Genomic DNA, 16,869 nt, shown 5'->3' with positions numbered 1-16,869 from the left:
GGTAATGATTTAAGAGTTCCTGCCTTGAAGTGCAGTCCCTGATAATGAGCGCAACGTCCTTGATTTAAGGGTCTTGTTACCACTTTTATGCCAGATGTGGTCATGCACTGGTACAAAGTTACACACTACTACATACCATTGTAACAGGCTTGTGTTTCTAAGATTAACTCTCTAGTTCCCTTAGTATCAGTACGCTATGGAAGTTTTGATAATGCTGACTGAATATGGCCTGCAGCCTTATCAACTTAATAAATTAAGATAGCCATATTAAGGCCTTCTCTTAATCGAGATGTCAGAAGGAGGTACTGAATAATTTCCTATTTTGACAAAGTCTCCAGCTTCTGAATGCTTCAATTAGTCTAATTTTTTTTTCTTTGCTGTTATTATGTATTTTGTATTCTACTATAAATATTTAAGTATACAGTATTCATTGCACATATAATGCATGCAGTTATACAGTTGTACGTATATTATGCAATATAGATGTAATTATATTATGTGCTGTCCATTGCATCTATATTCTACAACAGTGCTGAAGTTGTGAGGCTTCCAGCAGGGTCAGTAAAGTGTGTGCATTGTGTATTTGTGCGTCAGCCACTCCGCTCTGCAGTCTGCATATTACGTTACAGGTACGTAAGTACCAGAGAAGCTGAGATACAGGCAAATATCCTATAGACTGTGATATGGGAGCTGCTACTCCATGAACTGATTTATCCTCTTTCACCCAAACCCTTTAAAATTGTGATTATTTCCAATTATTTAAGATTTTTTTGTTCTTTTCAATTTCTATTGCATCTGTTAATTTTTTTTAATATATGCTTGCTATTAATGCCACAATTCAGTGATGTTTTTAACCTGCTTTTGAGAAATAATTTAGACAACATTCAGCCAGAAAATAAACTGACTGTAGAGAACTTCATCTCAGTTCTCTTTGATGCAAAACTTAGAGTACAAAACCACAACACAAATCATTAGAATGTTATAATTGCAAATTTTGCTTAGCCAGCATTTACGCTAAACAAAATTGGGCTGTGTTTTAAAATGCTATGTTTTGAAATGATGGATTTCTCTGTATTTGCACTTTTCATGCAAACCTACCAAACGTTGCCACAAAAATGTAAGAGTACACAGGACGCGGCAGTATCTGAGTGCCTTCCATCGTCTTGTCTGTTCTAAGTATCCTTAGGTACTCAGCAGCCGTTGCCGTCACATTTATGCAGTTGGCCTGGAAGGGTCAGCAATGAAAGTACTGACTGGAAGAGTTCTTGCATCCCGCCCAGATACGCTCTTGGGCAGTAGTTATGAGTAATGCTGGCCAAGGAATAAAGAGAACTTGAACACCTGAGAAGCAGTGAGACAGGGAAACAGTGGTACTTTTCACTGATATTAAAAATAATGTGCATGTTGTTTTGCATGGCTTACATAATGACTGTATTTTTTTCCTGAAGATCTGTGCATTAATTTTCTGGGAAGTAAAGACATCCATGAGCCTTAAGGTTTTGCAGTATTTTAGTACCACTTCAGGGTGCTTTGACAGTACACAGTGTTACATAGTCTTGTTTTCTTTGCTTTAATTCTATTGCAAATGGATTATTACTAAATTCTGATGGTAATGAAGATTTTAATTATTGATTAGTATATGGTACTACATTGGCCTACCGTTTTATATCCTTTGCATGGATTGTAAAAGACGGAGTGAATGACACTTAATTCCAGAGCTGTCCCTGGGTTCAAGGTGATTTGCAAGCAACAGCTCATTAAGATTTGGATGATCAGTGACATTAATACCGTGCATAATATCCTAGATGTCTTGGAGTGAATTGATTCCAGGCACAGATCTGTTGGCTGTGAATGAGTTGCATCAGAGAGAAATATGCACTGCTGTGTTCTCTTCTAATGCCCTGAAACACATGGTGCAAATGAGACGTACATAGTTCCTTCTAATTCTCACTCAGTCCATGATGGAAAAAAGCATTTGATGGTTGATTAGTCGGTTTTAGACTCCTTTCCAATCAAACTAGGTATACTCAGCAGGTATACTAAAACTTCAGTGGGAAAGTCTTACTTATCGCTGGCACAGACAGTCACGATGATGCTATACACAAACCGCGCCATCAGTCTCTGAAGACAATCCTTTTAGAAGAGCAAGGACACATGGACAACTACCTCTAGCTGAAAAAAGCAGCACTGCCAGTGACCAAGCTTTTCACATGAAACAGCTTCTTATACGTTTGTTTTCTATTTCACCAAGAAAGCAAACACTTTTCTTTCTGGTGTTTACTATCTCAGCTTCACGTCACCCTTTCCGTTAATAACAACAGCATTCTGGAGAAATTGCCTGCATGCGGGAGTAAAGATTACTGTTGCTTTCACTTCAAGTTGTTTAAGATTTTGGTATCTTAGCATCACCAGAACCGCCTATCCTGTGCATCTCAGGATGACCTGTTTGTTCTTACACCAACATTGTCCTTTAGCTTAAATAACTTCTCTCTCCCTGGCGCTTATTCTTTTCGGATGTATTTTTACACAACAGTGTTATTCCCTCGCAGATTCCTTGCTGGAAAACACTGCGCTTTTTGCCCTGAGTTACACTGAGGATGGTGTGGGGTGGTGCAGAGCCACTGTTTGCAAGCAGAACCTGCAGGAGGGTATTTGCTGAGGCCGAATTCCTCCTGGGACACGGAGAATCACGTGGCGTGCGTTAGACAAAATGTGGCCATTGTTGCCCAGGCACAGAATTGCAGAGAACTTCTGCAGGGAATTACATCTGATCTAATTTTCCCTCTCCTAGCCTTTTTCGGACAGCTAGAAATTTACTGTTCCATACACTCTGTGTACGCGGGGAGTTACAGTTGATCTGTGAAGTGTGGTAGAGTGAAAAAGGATACAACATGAAAAATTACAATTTAATGTTCTGCTTTTCTGATGCTTGTTCACAGATATAGCTCTTTTTCAGTGCTCAGTAAGCTTTGTCTCTCTTTTGTTTTAAAAGTTTCTCTGAGAATCAGACTCTCCTTCCCACAGAGAACTGGGCAGAGAAAAATCCCAATAAAACGAACACTGTTACTGTGAATTTCAATGGTCTGACTGACCAAAATTAAGACTTATGTCTTCTAAACTTACATCTTGGCATAGCTTGCTCTTTTAATGCATATAACACCGGCTATATGTCAGGGAAATGAGAGAAATGATCTGCACAGAGGAGGCTTTTTCCCCTGAATAATAAGCAGTAATTATTTTAAAATAACAAATTAATATAAGTTATGACTAAAAAGCTAAACTATTTGCTTGGCATTGAAAACTTCACCAAAACGGACAATTCTCAAAAGTGCTGCAGAGCAGTGCCAGCCCTGCAAGGTTTTTATTACTAAGATTATGACTGAAATACTTTCCACAATTCCTCCCCTCAGTTTTAGTACCTTAATACTTAGCAACTACCACTAACATTTTAAACTATCGCCCTGCTCACTGTCAGACCTTGGTGCCAAATACAGCTTCTGGCAGTCCTGTCCTGCAAAGAAACCACGCAGGGGAGAAGGTGAAAGGAGAAGCAGCCTGCAATGTAGACGTAGCGCTGGCGTAGTTATACGCAACTGTTCCTCTGTCCCACAGAATTAACTGATCCGTAGGGAGCTGCTGGAGTTGGAGAGTCAATAGCCTGCATCTTTGTGCTGACTCCGGGTCCTCGGTGCTTTCCTTCATCCCACAAGTCCCATAACAGTGATGGAAATTCCTGTAGGGTCTTTAGGGCTCTGGCAGGTGTTAGTCTCACTGCTCCCCCGGGGCTGGGCAGGGATGGAAGAAATGATCTGTGTCTTCCTTTCCAGCCTTATCTTGTGCGTTCATTTCCCTGGTGACTGAGTTTATTGCTACAGGAGGCTCAGTTTGTCCCTCCGCAATTTTCATGGAGCAGGAAAACTCAGTTCACACATAAGCAGATTTAAAGTCACAGCAACAAGGGATCCCAGGAATTGAACTATAGCTGAAACTATAGCTTGTTCACCTAAGTACTGATTTTATTTACAATGTGTAGAATTTCTTTTTGTTACTTCTACTCTTAACGTTTCTGTCGAAGCTCTTTAGCGGCAATGTGGGCCTTCAGCAGCCTGTGAAGGTAGTCAGGGTTATTCTTAGTTTGAGCTGCCCTTGTAGCCTGTGAAGCTGCTGCAGATTGATGTCAACTGGTTTACAGCACTGCTCCCACAAAGCAGTTTCTCAGCAGATTACACGCTACTTGTCCATCCCCGAGTAGCTCAGGCCTAGCCGAAAATGTGACTTTCTCCAAGAAATAAGTGAATGAAATACTTTCAAAGACGGTGATCCATTCTAGCAGCTTGGGATTGGGATTTTGGATTCCTCAGTTTGAGTTTAAATGAAGATTTACCTACCCAGACATAAAGAGCCTGCTGCTCCCCGTTCCCCTCTGGCCACTGTGGGTGATGGGCAGTTGCAGGAGGAGATGCCATGCAAGTGCTGTGGTGGTGTTGGCTGCCAAACAAGTGTCCCCTGTCTCCCCAGAGGTAAAAAACCCACAACGTGTATATTATATGTGGGGGGATTTGTGCTACCAAGTTGTTTTCCTGGATGGATTTTAGCCACGTGTTTGCTGTTCCACTGGTTGCTTGTGGTAGCAGCAACTCCATGAAAAAAAACGATTGCGCCCTGTCTATAGAGCCAGCTCTTCCACGTCAGAAGCGCTGCTTAGCAAAACATTTTTAGGTTTGTAGAACCAACTTAGTTTTCTTCACGTGTATGCTACACTCCCACTAATTAAGTATTACGCAAGGCAAATTTTCTTCAGGAACCTGTACAACTTCATAGTCTTTATATTATGCTCAACTGGCACGTCTTCAATCGCATTACTTTCATCAGATTTGCACATTCATTGAAACACGATAAACAATTCTGCCATGCTCAAAAGTAAAATTTAGCTTTTCCACAGCTCTATTCACTTCTCAGAGGAGGAGATATTGCCGAGTAAAACGACAGCGTATGTAGGTAGTCCGTTTTCAGAGGAGAGCCTCATGGAACGTAGCACTAAACCCAGACACCGAATTACTACTAGAAATGAGCTGGGAAGTAAGTATACATGCATTTCTGTATATGTAGATGTCATGTAAATGTATACAGTCATTTTTTTCCTCTGAGGATCAGGGAGATGAATTTTTGATTGAATTCTTCTAGTTCTAGATACATCCAATGATACCATTATTATCCTTAAGAAACCTCAGCATACAGTTAAATACTAGAGCAAAGGAACATTATGCAGATGCTTTGGGTTTTTTTTAGAATCTCTTTATTTTGTCATGCAGTCCTATCCATTATGCTTTTTAGAGAGATCTACATTTTACATATTCTTCTTTTGGAATTTTAATTTCATTCACTTATTTAAAAGATTGTCTTTGTACTCTGAGAAATGAGCAATGCAAATGTTTGCTGTTGATAATTGTGTTTTGATATGTAATGATTTCTTAACCAGTCTAGCATGTTTGTGGTACAGTTCCATGTCCACATAGAGAATAAACCCTCAGCTCTCCTTCTTTCTCTCCAAGGCTGAATAAACACTGCTGAGATTGCTGTGCCAGCTCTGGGCGAAAGGCAAGGGTGGAGACTTGGAGGAGCTGGGGTCTGCAGCTGGGGGAAAAGCGCTCTCCCTGGATTATGTAAAAATTATGTAAAAAGAGGGCACTGAAGCACGTATTCTATAAGGGAGCTTAAACACAAAGACTGAAAGGTCTGTGAGGACGGTGCCTCCACCTGTCTTTGCTTTAAGTTAGGCAACTTGGGTACCAGTAACAGTTTGGCTGTGGCAGAAGGGATCTCAGCACAGAGAAAGTGCGGTGTACTTGGGTGCTCAGTCAAGCCTGTATTATTTTCTGTGAGCACAGGGCAGTCACCAGCTTGAAGTTAGATTGGTAAATCTATTCCAATTGTAAGGCATAAATGAATAGTATGAAAATACGCTACCTCACATTTTTTTTCCTTGGTTGATTCCTAGAGTGTGCGGCTAGGTTCTCCTTCTTACACGGGACAGATGCAATTATAAGCAAGCCAGAATATCTGAAGAATTCATCTGTAAAATATTTAAATGAGTAGAGGGAGATACTCATTCTTCTTTATCAAACTTAAAATAAAAGCAATGAAAGTTTATACGTTTTAGGAGTCCAAAACAATAATTTATATCCATTCATTTCTGGCCTATGAATCCAAATCCAAACTATTTACTATTTCAACAGGTTTTTTCTTTTTCTAACTGGGATTTACCAAACTTTATTTTGCGAAGTTGTAATGTTTTCTTAATAAATAATTTCTACTTATTGATTTGGCTGCCAAATGAGATTTCTCTAATTTCTGTAATTCCTGGAAATTTCATTCTGGTATCAATATTTGCCCTTCCTTGGGGGAAAAAAAAGAATATACAGGCAGTGAACTATAATTCATTCTACAGCCTATTCAAGCTGTTACTTACATACTGTGCTGCAAAGCATCTGAAAACAAAATGACGTATTTCAGCAAATCATCTGTTTATCAGACATTTCTATTAACTGCAAGTGTGTAGTGAGAAGGTACAGTAGTGGTTTAATGTATCATCAAGATAGACAATGTTTGAATGTACATGTCAATCTACATTTTTAGGAATTACAAATAAGACAACTATGTGCACAGTACTTTAAAATGCAGTGAACTTCTTTTCTAGTTGCATTGACAATACCAGCTCCTTACACAGTTGAATCTGGTTAAAAGCTCTATTCCCAGTGCAATAAATGTGATGCTACAGGTACAACATTGACAGCAGAGATCATTAAGGCTCTGTTCTGATGACTGTTTATTTTTCTGTGCATACCTCCCCTCCACTCCCCTCTTCTCCCAGTCCATTCCCCCTCCCCAACGCACCCAATTTTTTTCATACACAATGAAAAGCTCGTTGGCTCCAGAGTATTCAGGAAGAAAAATTTATGATAAAAGATCTTAACCTGGAAGTAATGAAATGTCTAATGAAATGTAGATTCATAGTAATAGCAATACCTGGTACTTACAAAGCTGTTTTAGTACTTTTAATTGTTTTTTTTGGTATGGCAGAAGAAACCAGTATCCACATCCCATGGTGCTAAACACTCTACAACAGGCAGCACACAGAGAAAAGAGTCCAGACTGAAGATCACGCAGTCGGATTGGGTCTCAGCAGTCTTTGTGAATGCGAGGAAGAACGATCATCTCTATTTTTGAGATATAGAAGGTGAGGCACAGAAAGCATAAAGCCTTGCTCAGAAACACACAGTGAACCAGCGGCAGACTTTGGGTCCGTTGACTCCCCAGCCACCGATTCCTTCGTTGGCCCGTTCTGTCCTCTTAAACAACTAAGAGAAGATCTTCTGAGATACACAACTTGGGCCTAGTACCATAAGGGAACCAGCGTCAAATGCACACAGCCTGATTCTGCACTACCTTTTGGCACCCGTAGTCACATTTACTTTGTAAACAGGGCCTAAAATGCCCTCAAATCAAAATCGATTTGGTGTACATGACTAATATATGTAGTTTAATAGAGAATCAGGCTCACAGCAATTACTTTATGGCATGCTGAGACTAGAATTAACTGTTTTAATTGCTAAAGAATTAAGGCTGATTCCTGTTTATATTAAGGCCTCTGTATCCTTCTATGACAGTGTAACTGTGCCTCAGTGCAAGTGAGACTCGGGCTATTGAAAAAATTAACCTTTCATTTCCCTTTGAAGTCAATAATTTTAGTGGCCCAAAATGAAGAAAATAACTGGAACCAAAGAACCTGTCTCTATACTACAAAACATTTACAAAAGGATTGTAAAAGGACCTAAAAGTAACCTGAGGGAAAACCAATTACAATGTTTGTTGAAGAAAAAAATTAGATTAGATAGACTTGTTGCCTGGTCTTGAAAATGGAGAATTGTAACATGATAACACACCTTTATATGAAGATAACTGGCTTGATGTTCAGTGGTTATGAGTATGTCCAGATAAATTGTAGATGCTTATCAACTCTGGAGATCAAGTCATCTTGTTATACTACTACAATAAAATAGAAATAGACTTATTTGGTATTGAAGTGCTAGACATATAGGGCATAGTTTGCATAAAGCTAGTGTGTGTCATATTCAGAGGAGTAGGAAGATGACCTCAAGCTCAGTAAAATGCTACATGATCACAGATTTCTCCTATTATTATTGTTATTAAAAGTTATTATGTGTTGCTTTCTTAGAACAGGAGTTCCCTGACTTTGCTCTCTGTAGCCAAGCATTATTTTAGAAATTCTCTCCTCTCCAAACACTCTATTCATAACAGTTTTGGTTTTAAAAACCTTCATTTTTTAGACAACAGTTTAACATTTGCTGGCTGAGAATAAAACAATCCTTGCTCTATTTGAATTTAAGGCCTGGGTCTCCATGGGTTGCAGCACTTTTAAACTTCTTTTTCCTTCTAGTTAGAAGTAGATTTATTTTTTAAAGCTAATATGGAATTTGTTTGTGTAAATTAACATAATTCCCTAGGCATCAGTGTGGCTATGATAATTACCCAGCTGAGGATCCAGCCACCAAAATGTAACTCCAGTGGCTGGGAAATCTGTTTTGTATAGAAGTCAAATAACAGCTGGATCATATGTGATGTTACCTTTAGTTTCATTGGCAATTCAGAAAATATTTAATAATAAATTTAATTGCTTCTATTCCCCATTTTCGTATACAAATAAATCATCTTTTCTAAAACATTCTTTTTCTTTAGTAAGGCTTGTATTCATAGTCATATCAAAAGTGTTTGCTATTGGAGCAATCTTTCAGCTTGCTTTCGTTACAGTTATCTTTATTATGAAATTCTACAGCATTCTAAACTTTAATGGTCATTCACAACCCTGCACTGGAGTAAAGAATCACATAAAAAAAGTATAAGGTATAATATTTTCTTGTCCAAAACTAAGGCAGGATGAACAAAAGTAATGAGCTCATCTCATCCTCACCTAGCAAGCCTTGATTTTAAACAGTATTCAAAATACAAAGCCCAAGAGAGGATTTGTCAGGATGATTATTGCGCTTTCTCAGTGTCATGCTATAGGATTAGTTTTTCCTTTAGCAATATATAATTTCTTTTCCTGAAGACCACACAAAGTTACTGTACTCTGAAAAGAAAAAAAAAGCACTTAAAGTTTTATGAAGTTATGACCTAGACAGAAGGATACAAAACCAAATTACCATTCTATGATTCACCTATGTCATGATCTAATATTGTTTCAAAATTATTATTCTGTTATTTAGGTTGGCATCATCTTCTGAACACCCGATGTGCTCTTTGGCATGCTACAAATTCAGCAGATGCACTGTCTTCTGGGCTTTACAGCTTCTTCTGATGAGTGTACAACATTTGGAACAAAGCCGCTCTTGACACCTTCCCATCCATCTTGTATTGAGATTTCTCCTTTTTTTACAAGTTCATAGATGTCTCGTGTAAGAATTGTAAAAGACTCTTCGACATTTGTGGCATCTTTTGCTGAAGTTTCTATATATTTCATACCACAGTCCGATGACAGTTTTTCAGCTTCTTCTCTTGTAACCTCACGCTGTGACACTAAGTCACATTTATGTCCCACTAACAGGAACACAATCTGAAAGGGCTGCACATGCATTTTTGCTTCTTCTAGCCAGTCTTTCACATGTTCGAAAGATCGTCGATTTGTGATGTCAAAGACTAGTAAGCCACCCACAGAATTGCGATAATAAGAGCGTGTTATTGATCTGTGAAGGAAAAAAGAAAAAAGAAAAAGGAAAATTAAAATACATGTTCACTTTATTCAGAAATAGATTACTTTTCCATGTGGCAATGTGTTTTTATCTACTATAAGTTTTATGAAGTATCTTTACTTTTTAAAAACTAATCGGAATGTATTAATTTACCTTCTACACACAAAAATGCTCCTTTTTCATTTTTCCTTACATTCAAAAGTCACTTTCTAACCACTCTTGAAGCCAACATCTCTAGTGCCAGTTTTGAATGCTGAATTATTCTGCAAAGTACTCTTTATTAGCAAACTATGGCACATGTTCACAGAATAAAATATATATATATTTATTTGTCAAATACTTGTTGGTGTTAAAGTCCAAGTCCTTCAGTTTTATACAAACATGCACTTGGCTTTGTTCTAATCAATTATGTCAAACTGAAATATGTAGGCAGATGTCGAGAGACTTGGAGCCTAAGCTTTCCAACGTACAAGCGTGTCCTTCTGTATTCCTTGCAGAAAAACTTTTTGATAGAAGAGTTTGTACAGATAATCATAATTCCTTGTCCTTACAGAAGTCAAGGGGTAACAAAGAAAGGAAACTCCCTACACAAAACCATCCAAAAGTAACTGAGCTGGGCAAACACACCCTTGTTACAGCATTGGTGAGGAACACTTCTACCTCCAGCATCTCTCTCACATAGAGGCTGACAAGCTCTTGGTAATTGCATTTACTTTCTTTTGACATGAAACATCCAGGACTGGCAGCAGGTATTTTCTACTTTTGAGCCCTCTACGTTCCAGAGCATTCACTGGAAGGAATTTTGTAAGAAGGAAACCCTTCCTCTGGTTGAAAAGATTTTTAATATGCTCTAGAAGAATAAAAAATGTTTGTTAGAATGTAGAGAAAGATACAGGGACTAAAAAATTATTGTAAGTCTCTAATCATGAGCAATAGCGGAGGAGGGAGAAAGTGAGAAGAGACATTTTAAAGGAAGTGACAGCCCACCAAGGAATGGACGCAAGCACTCGTTACTAGGATAAATATATATAGCTAGTGTATATATAAGTATTCTCCAACTGAAATGAGATGCACGATCTCTATTAACAATCATTATTTGAAATTATAATTTAGCCAAGCATTAATTCCATTTTATCTAATGATTACGAAGAAGATGCAGCCTCAAAACTTTTGGAATCAGGAATGAACTGTACACAGTAACAAATCTTTCCGTAACAGTAGCTCCCTCTGATTTTCAGTTCATCGCATTCCATATAGTGTTTTACAACAATTTGAACACAGAGGTATAATTAGCAGCAGTAAACATCTAACAGATAGGTAAGTGCGCAGCTAGAGAAGGCTTAGGTTTCTTGGCAATCTGGATTCATTTAGTCACAGCAAACAGCATTGGAAATGGTTTTATTTAGATAACAGGGAGGGATCGTTTGTCCTAATGTTTCGAAAGATCTTTTCTACGTTCCCAGCTATAGAGTCCGTGGAGTATTTCTCTGAACAGTTCAAATGTGAAGACAACAAGATCTTACCCTCAGATTAATTCAAATAGCCTGGCTATGAAAAATGATGCATGGTTTTGCAAAATTATTTAAGACCATAAATGAGGGGTGTCACATTTTGTGAAGTATTAAAGTACAGTAAAGATCTGTTTCAGGTTTTCTTAGGCATTCGTTTTGCTGTAGAGCAGTTGCAAACACAAATGAGTACATTAAAATAATTCAAGTGGTTCTAAGAAGAGTGGAAGTGGGTGACAAAAATGGGATTCCATTTGGAGAAGTGGAAGCTAATACAACCTATTTTCATTTAAAAAAAATTACCTTGAAAACAGTTATGCCAAAGAAATGCATTAGCCATGGAAGAAAGTACGTTAGTATTGAAAATGCAGTGCATCATTTACCAAGCATTTCTATATAGAATAATGTTATATCATGTATCTATGAACTGGAGAACTGAAAAACAGCCTGCCATGTGTTACTGGGTGCTTCTACACAGCAGTCAGTACCCTCATCTGTTGTAATTCCCGTCTGCAGAGATACGCTAATTTACACTAGCTGATGATCTAAGCCATTATATTTAATTATGTGTATGTATTGCCTGTAACAGAGATGATTAAAAAGCACCTGTAGCTTTGGGCCGGACATCACAAAAACTGGGTGAATATATGGGAGAGACAGCAGTCGTTTTTTTCTCTGTTTTTGATATGTATAATTGGAAATTAGTTTTCTCATTATCAAAAGAAAGGTTGATATACTAGAGAGGCTTTAGAAAACAGTGACAAATGAAAAAAGTAAGACAAAAAGTTTTAAAGATACATATGATATCATGTTACATGATTGTCTAACATCTGAGAAAAGGATGATGTTTGTTAAAATCTGGTGTACAAATATTTGAATAGTTCTACTATTAAGGTGAGTTATTATTTGCAGTTATATTTAAAAAGAAAGTATTCCTGAAAAACAAAACAAAATTTTGAAGCAGAAAGTTTAGGCCATCAACTGGAAAAAACATCTGGGCACGTGAATGCGGTAGGTTGTTTAACAGTATCTGAAACATCTTACAGATGCAAAATATTGGACTTAAATATGACAGAGTAGATGAAGTATTAGACATCTATTTTTAGCAAACAATTTAGAGTTATTTGGAAAAGGAACTGTGTGAAGTGGATGTACTTCTGCTCACTTACGCCCTGTATCACACCTAGAAAGAATGAAAGAGCTTTGACTTAGATGGTCTGGTAGGTCCCTCTGCTTTTGTTCTGGTTTGGTTTTTTCTCTATAAAACTAAGCGCAAGGGCAATTTTTGCCTCTTATTAATATAGTCGCCAAAGATTATAGGACTTCTAAGTGCCTTCAACGAGGTTTAGGCAGAACGGTAACACCAACATCTGAAGCTGTGCTCCACTCATCTGCCTATCTAACCACGGCACCCGAACAAGTTCCCCGGGGACACGAGCATGTGGCCTCGGCACGGGCTGCGACCCGCGCAGCGGGGACAGCCCTGCCTTCCCTCTGAGCTCAGCTCCCAGCTCAAAACAAACCATCGCTCCAGGTGAGTGCCCAGAAGGATTCTGCTTGGGAGGGCTTCCCAAGAGCACATCAACACCCTCCGATGGGTTCAAGCTCCTCACAAAATGCAGAGGAACTTTCTTTTAGCACAACGGAGGTACCCATCTTTCACACAGACTCCTCGTGCATGACTTCGCAATCCCATGGTACCGAGGCTGCTCGAGGGGTTTTGCTCAGAAAACGTACAGTTTTATAGACTTTACGGGCCACGTCAATGTACTGCCTGTGTCTTCACTGAAAAGCTTGCTGAGAGTGCATGGTAGCCAACAAAAGATAAGGAGGGCTGACAGTAAAAGTCTTTTCATGCAACAGCTGGTAGACTTGCAGATCTCCTTGGGAAAGATGTTATGAATTCAAAGAGTTTATGGAAGACTGAACAAGTCCTGAACAAAAGACTGAGTGAGCTTTAGTAACAGACAAACCGCATCAGTCTCCAGAAGTCCCTCAAGTTGAAAGTAGAGGATAGCGGAGAATTCAAAGACTCTATCAGAGACAAGATATCCGAGTATGGACCATAGACAAAATCAGACTGGCCTTTCTCATGTTCTTTCACAAGCAGGGAATCCACTTACATGATTATACACACTTTGTAAGTGCTGCAAGATCAGACTCTATAAGCAAAACGACATTTTTAACTCCCTCGTTGTCACTTTTTGAACAGAAGGAAAAAACCCCTAGAGTCCTGCAAGATTTTCAAGCCAGGATGAGGAACTGGTGGCAGGTCAGGTTTGATGTAGTCCAACTTATTCATAAAGGGTGTTCAAATTTCCATTTCTCAAATTATCCCCATGCAGATCCTAAATTCTTGTTGCAATGATGGCTTCTTGTGTAAACTTTGGTTCAGCTAATGTCATTAATGTCATTAAACTAGCATTATGGAAGGGACTGTGTTACCTGCAGCACCATGATTAATTTTCTGTGGGGAAGGAGGGAGAGAGGAGTACTTCCTTTAGTAGAGGGAAAGCCTTAAGTTAGGGACAGGGTGGGATTCAGGTGAAAAAGTAATGGCCAAAGAGCAGCCTTTCTTCTAAAACTGGGGCGACAGCAATGAAGTCTGCCATCTCCTTCCACAAAACTGTTCAGAGGAGGTGCTGGTTGGAAGCGAGAAGCAGAACTTTGTTCAGATTTAGGATCTGGTAAATCTGCCCGTGACTTTGAATGAAAGGGGGACTGAACTCTTAAATCCATCCCTGCATCCATCTTTATTCATGTGTCTTATCTCTCTGCCCAAACCACCCGGGTTTTCTTCTGTTCTTTTGCGCCCAGTACTTCCTTGCTGCCTCGTCTCCCAATCTGTCTTTCACAGAAGACTGAACCCTTCTGTAAGCGACAGCTAATGGAAGTGCCCAAACCCATGTGTCTGCCTGGGTCGTTCTTCAAGGCGCAAGCTGATATTTCAGGAGGGAATTTGCTGGCTTCCCATGGCTAAATGAAAGGAAACAACCCTCCTACTTAACAGAGGTGACTGTAACTCCTCGGTGACCGGAGGCCTACGTGGCTGTGCAGCTCCTCCTCTTTCAGGCCAGAGTACGCATGTCACACCAGCCACCGATGACGGGCGTGCTACAGCCTCCAGTCGGTCCGCACTAAATATGTGAGCTCTTACACCATCTTTGCCTGAGAGTTACACAAATTGACATACGCGTTATCGAAAAGGTAATCCTTATTTTCTCCCCCGCTCCATATAAATAAATAGAGAGTACAAAGCTCCTTGTCTCTGCTGTTGTTAAATATGGTCTGTCCTACCATCCTCAAGATGATCCTAAGTTTTTATTTTCAGCAAGAGTACTTGTATGTATAATATTTTTGCTCTTTTCATATCATTCTTGGCACTTGTAATAAATGAAAGGTAAATACAGATAAAGGGTTGGAGAAAATCAGTTTTCCCCTATTAGAACATGCTAAAAAGGTAAGACTGCACTGAGTATTAAAAGGGAATCGTGACACTTTGATATCGAATGCTGTAAGGTTCCTCCAGATGGTTCTGTATTTGTAATTGCTGGAGGTGAGACTGCTCCTCAAGAAGTTATACGTTGTCATGTGCAATAATGATACGTTAGGATGTTTTTCCAAAGGATAACTTTGAAGCCTTTAGTTCTAATTGGGAATATTTGTTAAATGCAGATCCTAAATTCTTTTGTAAATTATGACTTCCCATGTAGAGTATGTGTTAGTTCTGCTAATTAATTCTGCCTTATGGAAGGGGAAAATACTGTCTAGAACAGAAGACATTCTCTTAGCTTAATCTGAATATTAGCTTCAAGATGTAAGACCCGAATTAAGACTCTCAAGAAAAGCCTGGGCAAGATGATGGCCACTGAACAATTGTTTCTGAAAATGAATGAGAAGATGTATTAATCACATCAGGCTATGGCTTTAGGGTGATTTTAAATCAGTCACAGTGTTTCTTCCTCATTATGATGGCTTTAGGATGACTTTAAATCAGTCACAGTGTTTCTTTCTCATTATGATCGTACTGGTCTTTACCAGATGAACCAAACTTTCACTGAAAGCTTTATCTAATTTTATTTTTATACTGTGACTAAAGACTAAATTGTAATGGTATTAATTTTGAAAATACATATTGCTTACTCAAAAAGGAGAATAAGGAGAGTGTTTTATTTTCAAGCCATGTGTTAGAAACAAAATGTATCTAATATCATAGTCTACTAAAAAGTGGGTTAATATAATTGAGGCATCCCCACAATTATTTTGCCCCTACGTTTTTGAAATGAACTCTCAGTCTTAGCACCACTACCAGGCACTTTATAGACTTGGAAGTTTCATGATTTAAATATATTGTTGGACTTAAATACAGGGAAATTAAACAAACAAACAAAAAATCACAGGTTCAATGATGTGAAACACAGCCAAAGCAGCAGATTGCTCTAAATGACAACTCATCTCAAGACAGAACGAACCCTAGGATCTACCTCTCATTCACCCGAGTCCGCACTACAGACCTGAGTCTATACTAAGCAAGTCTGTAGGTTCTTGTTCTAGTAAGGTGTTAAAGTTCTTGATGATGTTGTTGCCGTCCATATGGCACCTAGCACAATGCCAGATTCTGCTGAGTGATGCCTTACTGACGTCCAAGTAAATATAGTCAGTAACTGTCCTGTCTGAGCTCAAAATAAGTCAACTGTCCGGCACCAGTGTTTGCAGCTTGCTCACCCTTCTTGTGGAAGTGCTGAGAATTACTTTATTTTGAGAAGTAATACAAACTGTGCGTGTTAAAGATCATTTCTAAGACCATGTATGAAATCCAGATCAAATACAGCAGTGTCAATGAACTAGACACATGTAAGAATTTTTCCAAAACAGTTTCTCCAAGAAAATAAGTGCTCTCGTTCAGAAGAGTGTGATGGCAGGTGTGTCACACCTCACTTTTCCCCTAGGAATGTCCCTAACGCAGGGGGTGATTATGCAGCCGGTAGTTTGCCCTGCACGCAGGGAACTCCCCAGCGAGCTTTAAAGCCAGGTTTTACCTCCTCTGAAGTCCCAAGGCAAGTGAACCAGAGCAGAACTGGGAATTAGAACTGCAAATTGCTTGGCGTTTCACAAAATTAAGATTACTTCTTGGAATAATTAGTTCTTCCCTAAGACCATCTTTGCTTGTGATCTGTAGTCTTCTCCATTAGCAGAGAACAGAATGTGCAAGATTTTAAGCTGTGGTGTATAATTTAGTAAAATACCAATAATTTACTTGAGTAAGTGTAAAACAGACTATACAACAAATGCTATGATATTTGGTACACCAACTGGCAAGAAACTCTTAGCAGAAAAACAAACGCAAATGTTTCAAATAACTTCCTTCAGTTCGTATCTTCTGCGTGTTAGAAAAAACCCCAGATGTATCCTAATGGTAAATTTAAGAGCAACTGACTGCATGACTCATCACTGTATATCCCCTGAGCATTCCCGGCTTAAAGGATGGCTATCATTTGATTTAAAATGTATGCAAAACTCTCTGCATTTGCATTCCTTTCGGTCAAGTGCCTTGTCATTGGCCGTCCCGGCTATTTGTCAGCAAATTCAAAACA

The 16,869-nt window shown here is 38.9% G+C and overlaps 1 protein-coding gene across 1 annotated transcript; it reads right to left on the bottom strand.

Moving 5' to 3' along the window:
* Positions 1 to 8,814: 8,814 nt before the first annotated feature.
* Positions 8,815 to 15,868, bottom strand: LOC104162976 (ras-related protein Rab-39A-like). Its single transcript, XM_009701829.1, has 4 exons — positions 15,790 to 15,868; positions 14,279 to 14,443; positions 13,249 to 13,372; positions 8,815 to 9,761 (listed from the first exon to the last, which is right to left on the bottom strand). Exons 1-4 carry the CDS (start codon positions 15,866 to 15,868, stop codon positions 9,335 to 9,337), a joined length of 795 nt encoding a protein of 264 aa, XP_009700131.1. The 3' UTR covers positions 8,815 to 9,334.
* Between the last annotated feature and the right edge of the window lie 1,001 nt (positions 15,869 to 16,869).

The sequence above is a fragment of the Cariama cristata genome, unplaced genomic scaffold, assembly GCF_000690535.1.
Source record: "Cariama cristata isolate BGI_N322 unplaced genomic scaffold, ASM69053v1 scaffold38746, whole genome shotgun sequence".
Classification (NCBI taxonomy): domain Eukaryota; kingdom Metazoa; phylum Chordata; class Aves; order Cariamiformes; family Cariamidae; genus Cariama; species Cariama cristata.
This window is presented reverse-complemented; position numbering and strand designations above follow the sequence as displayed.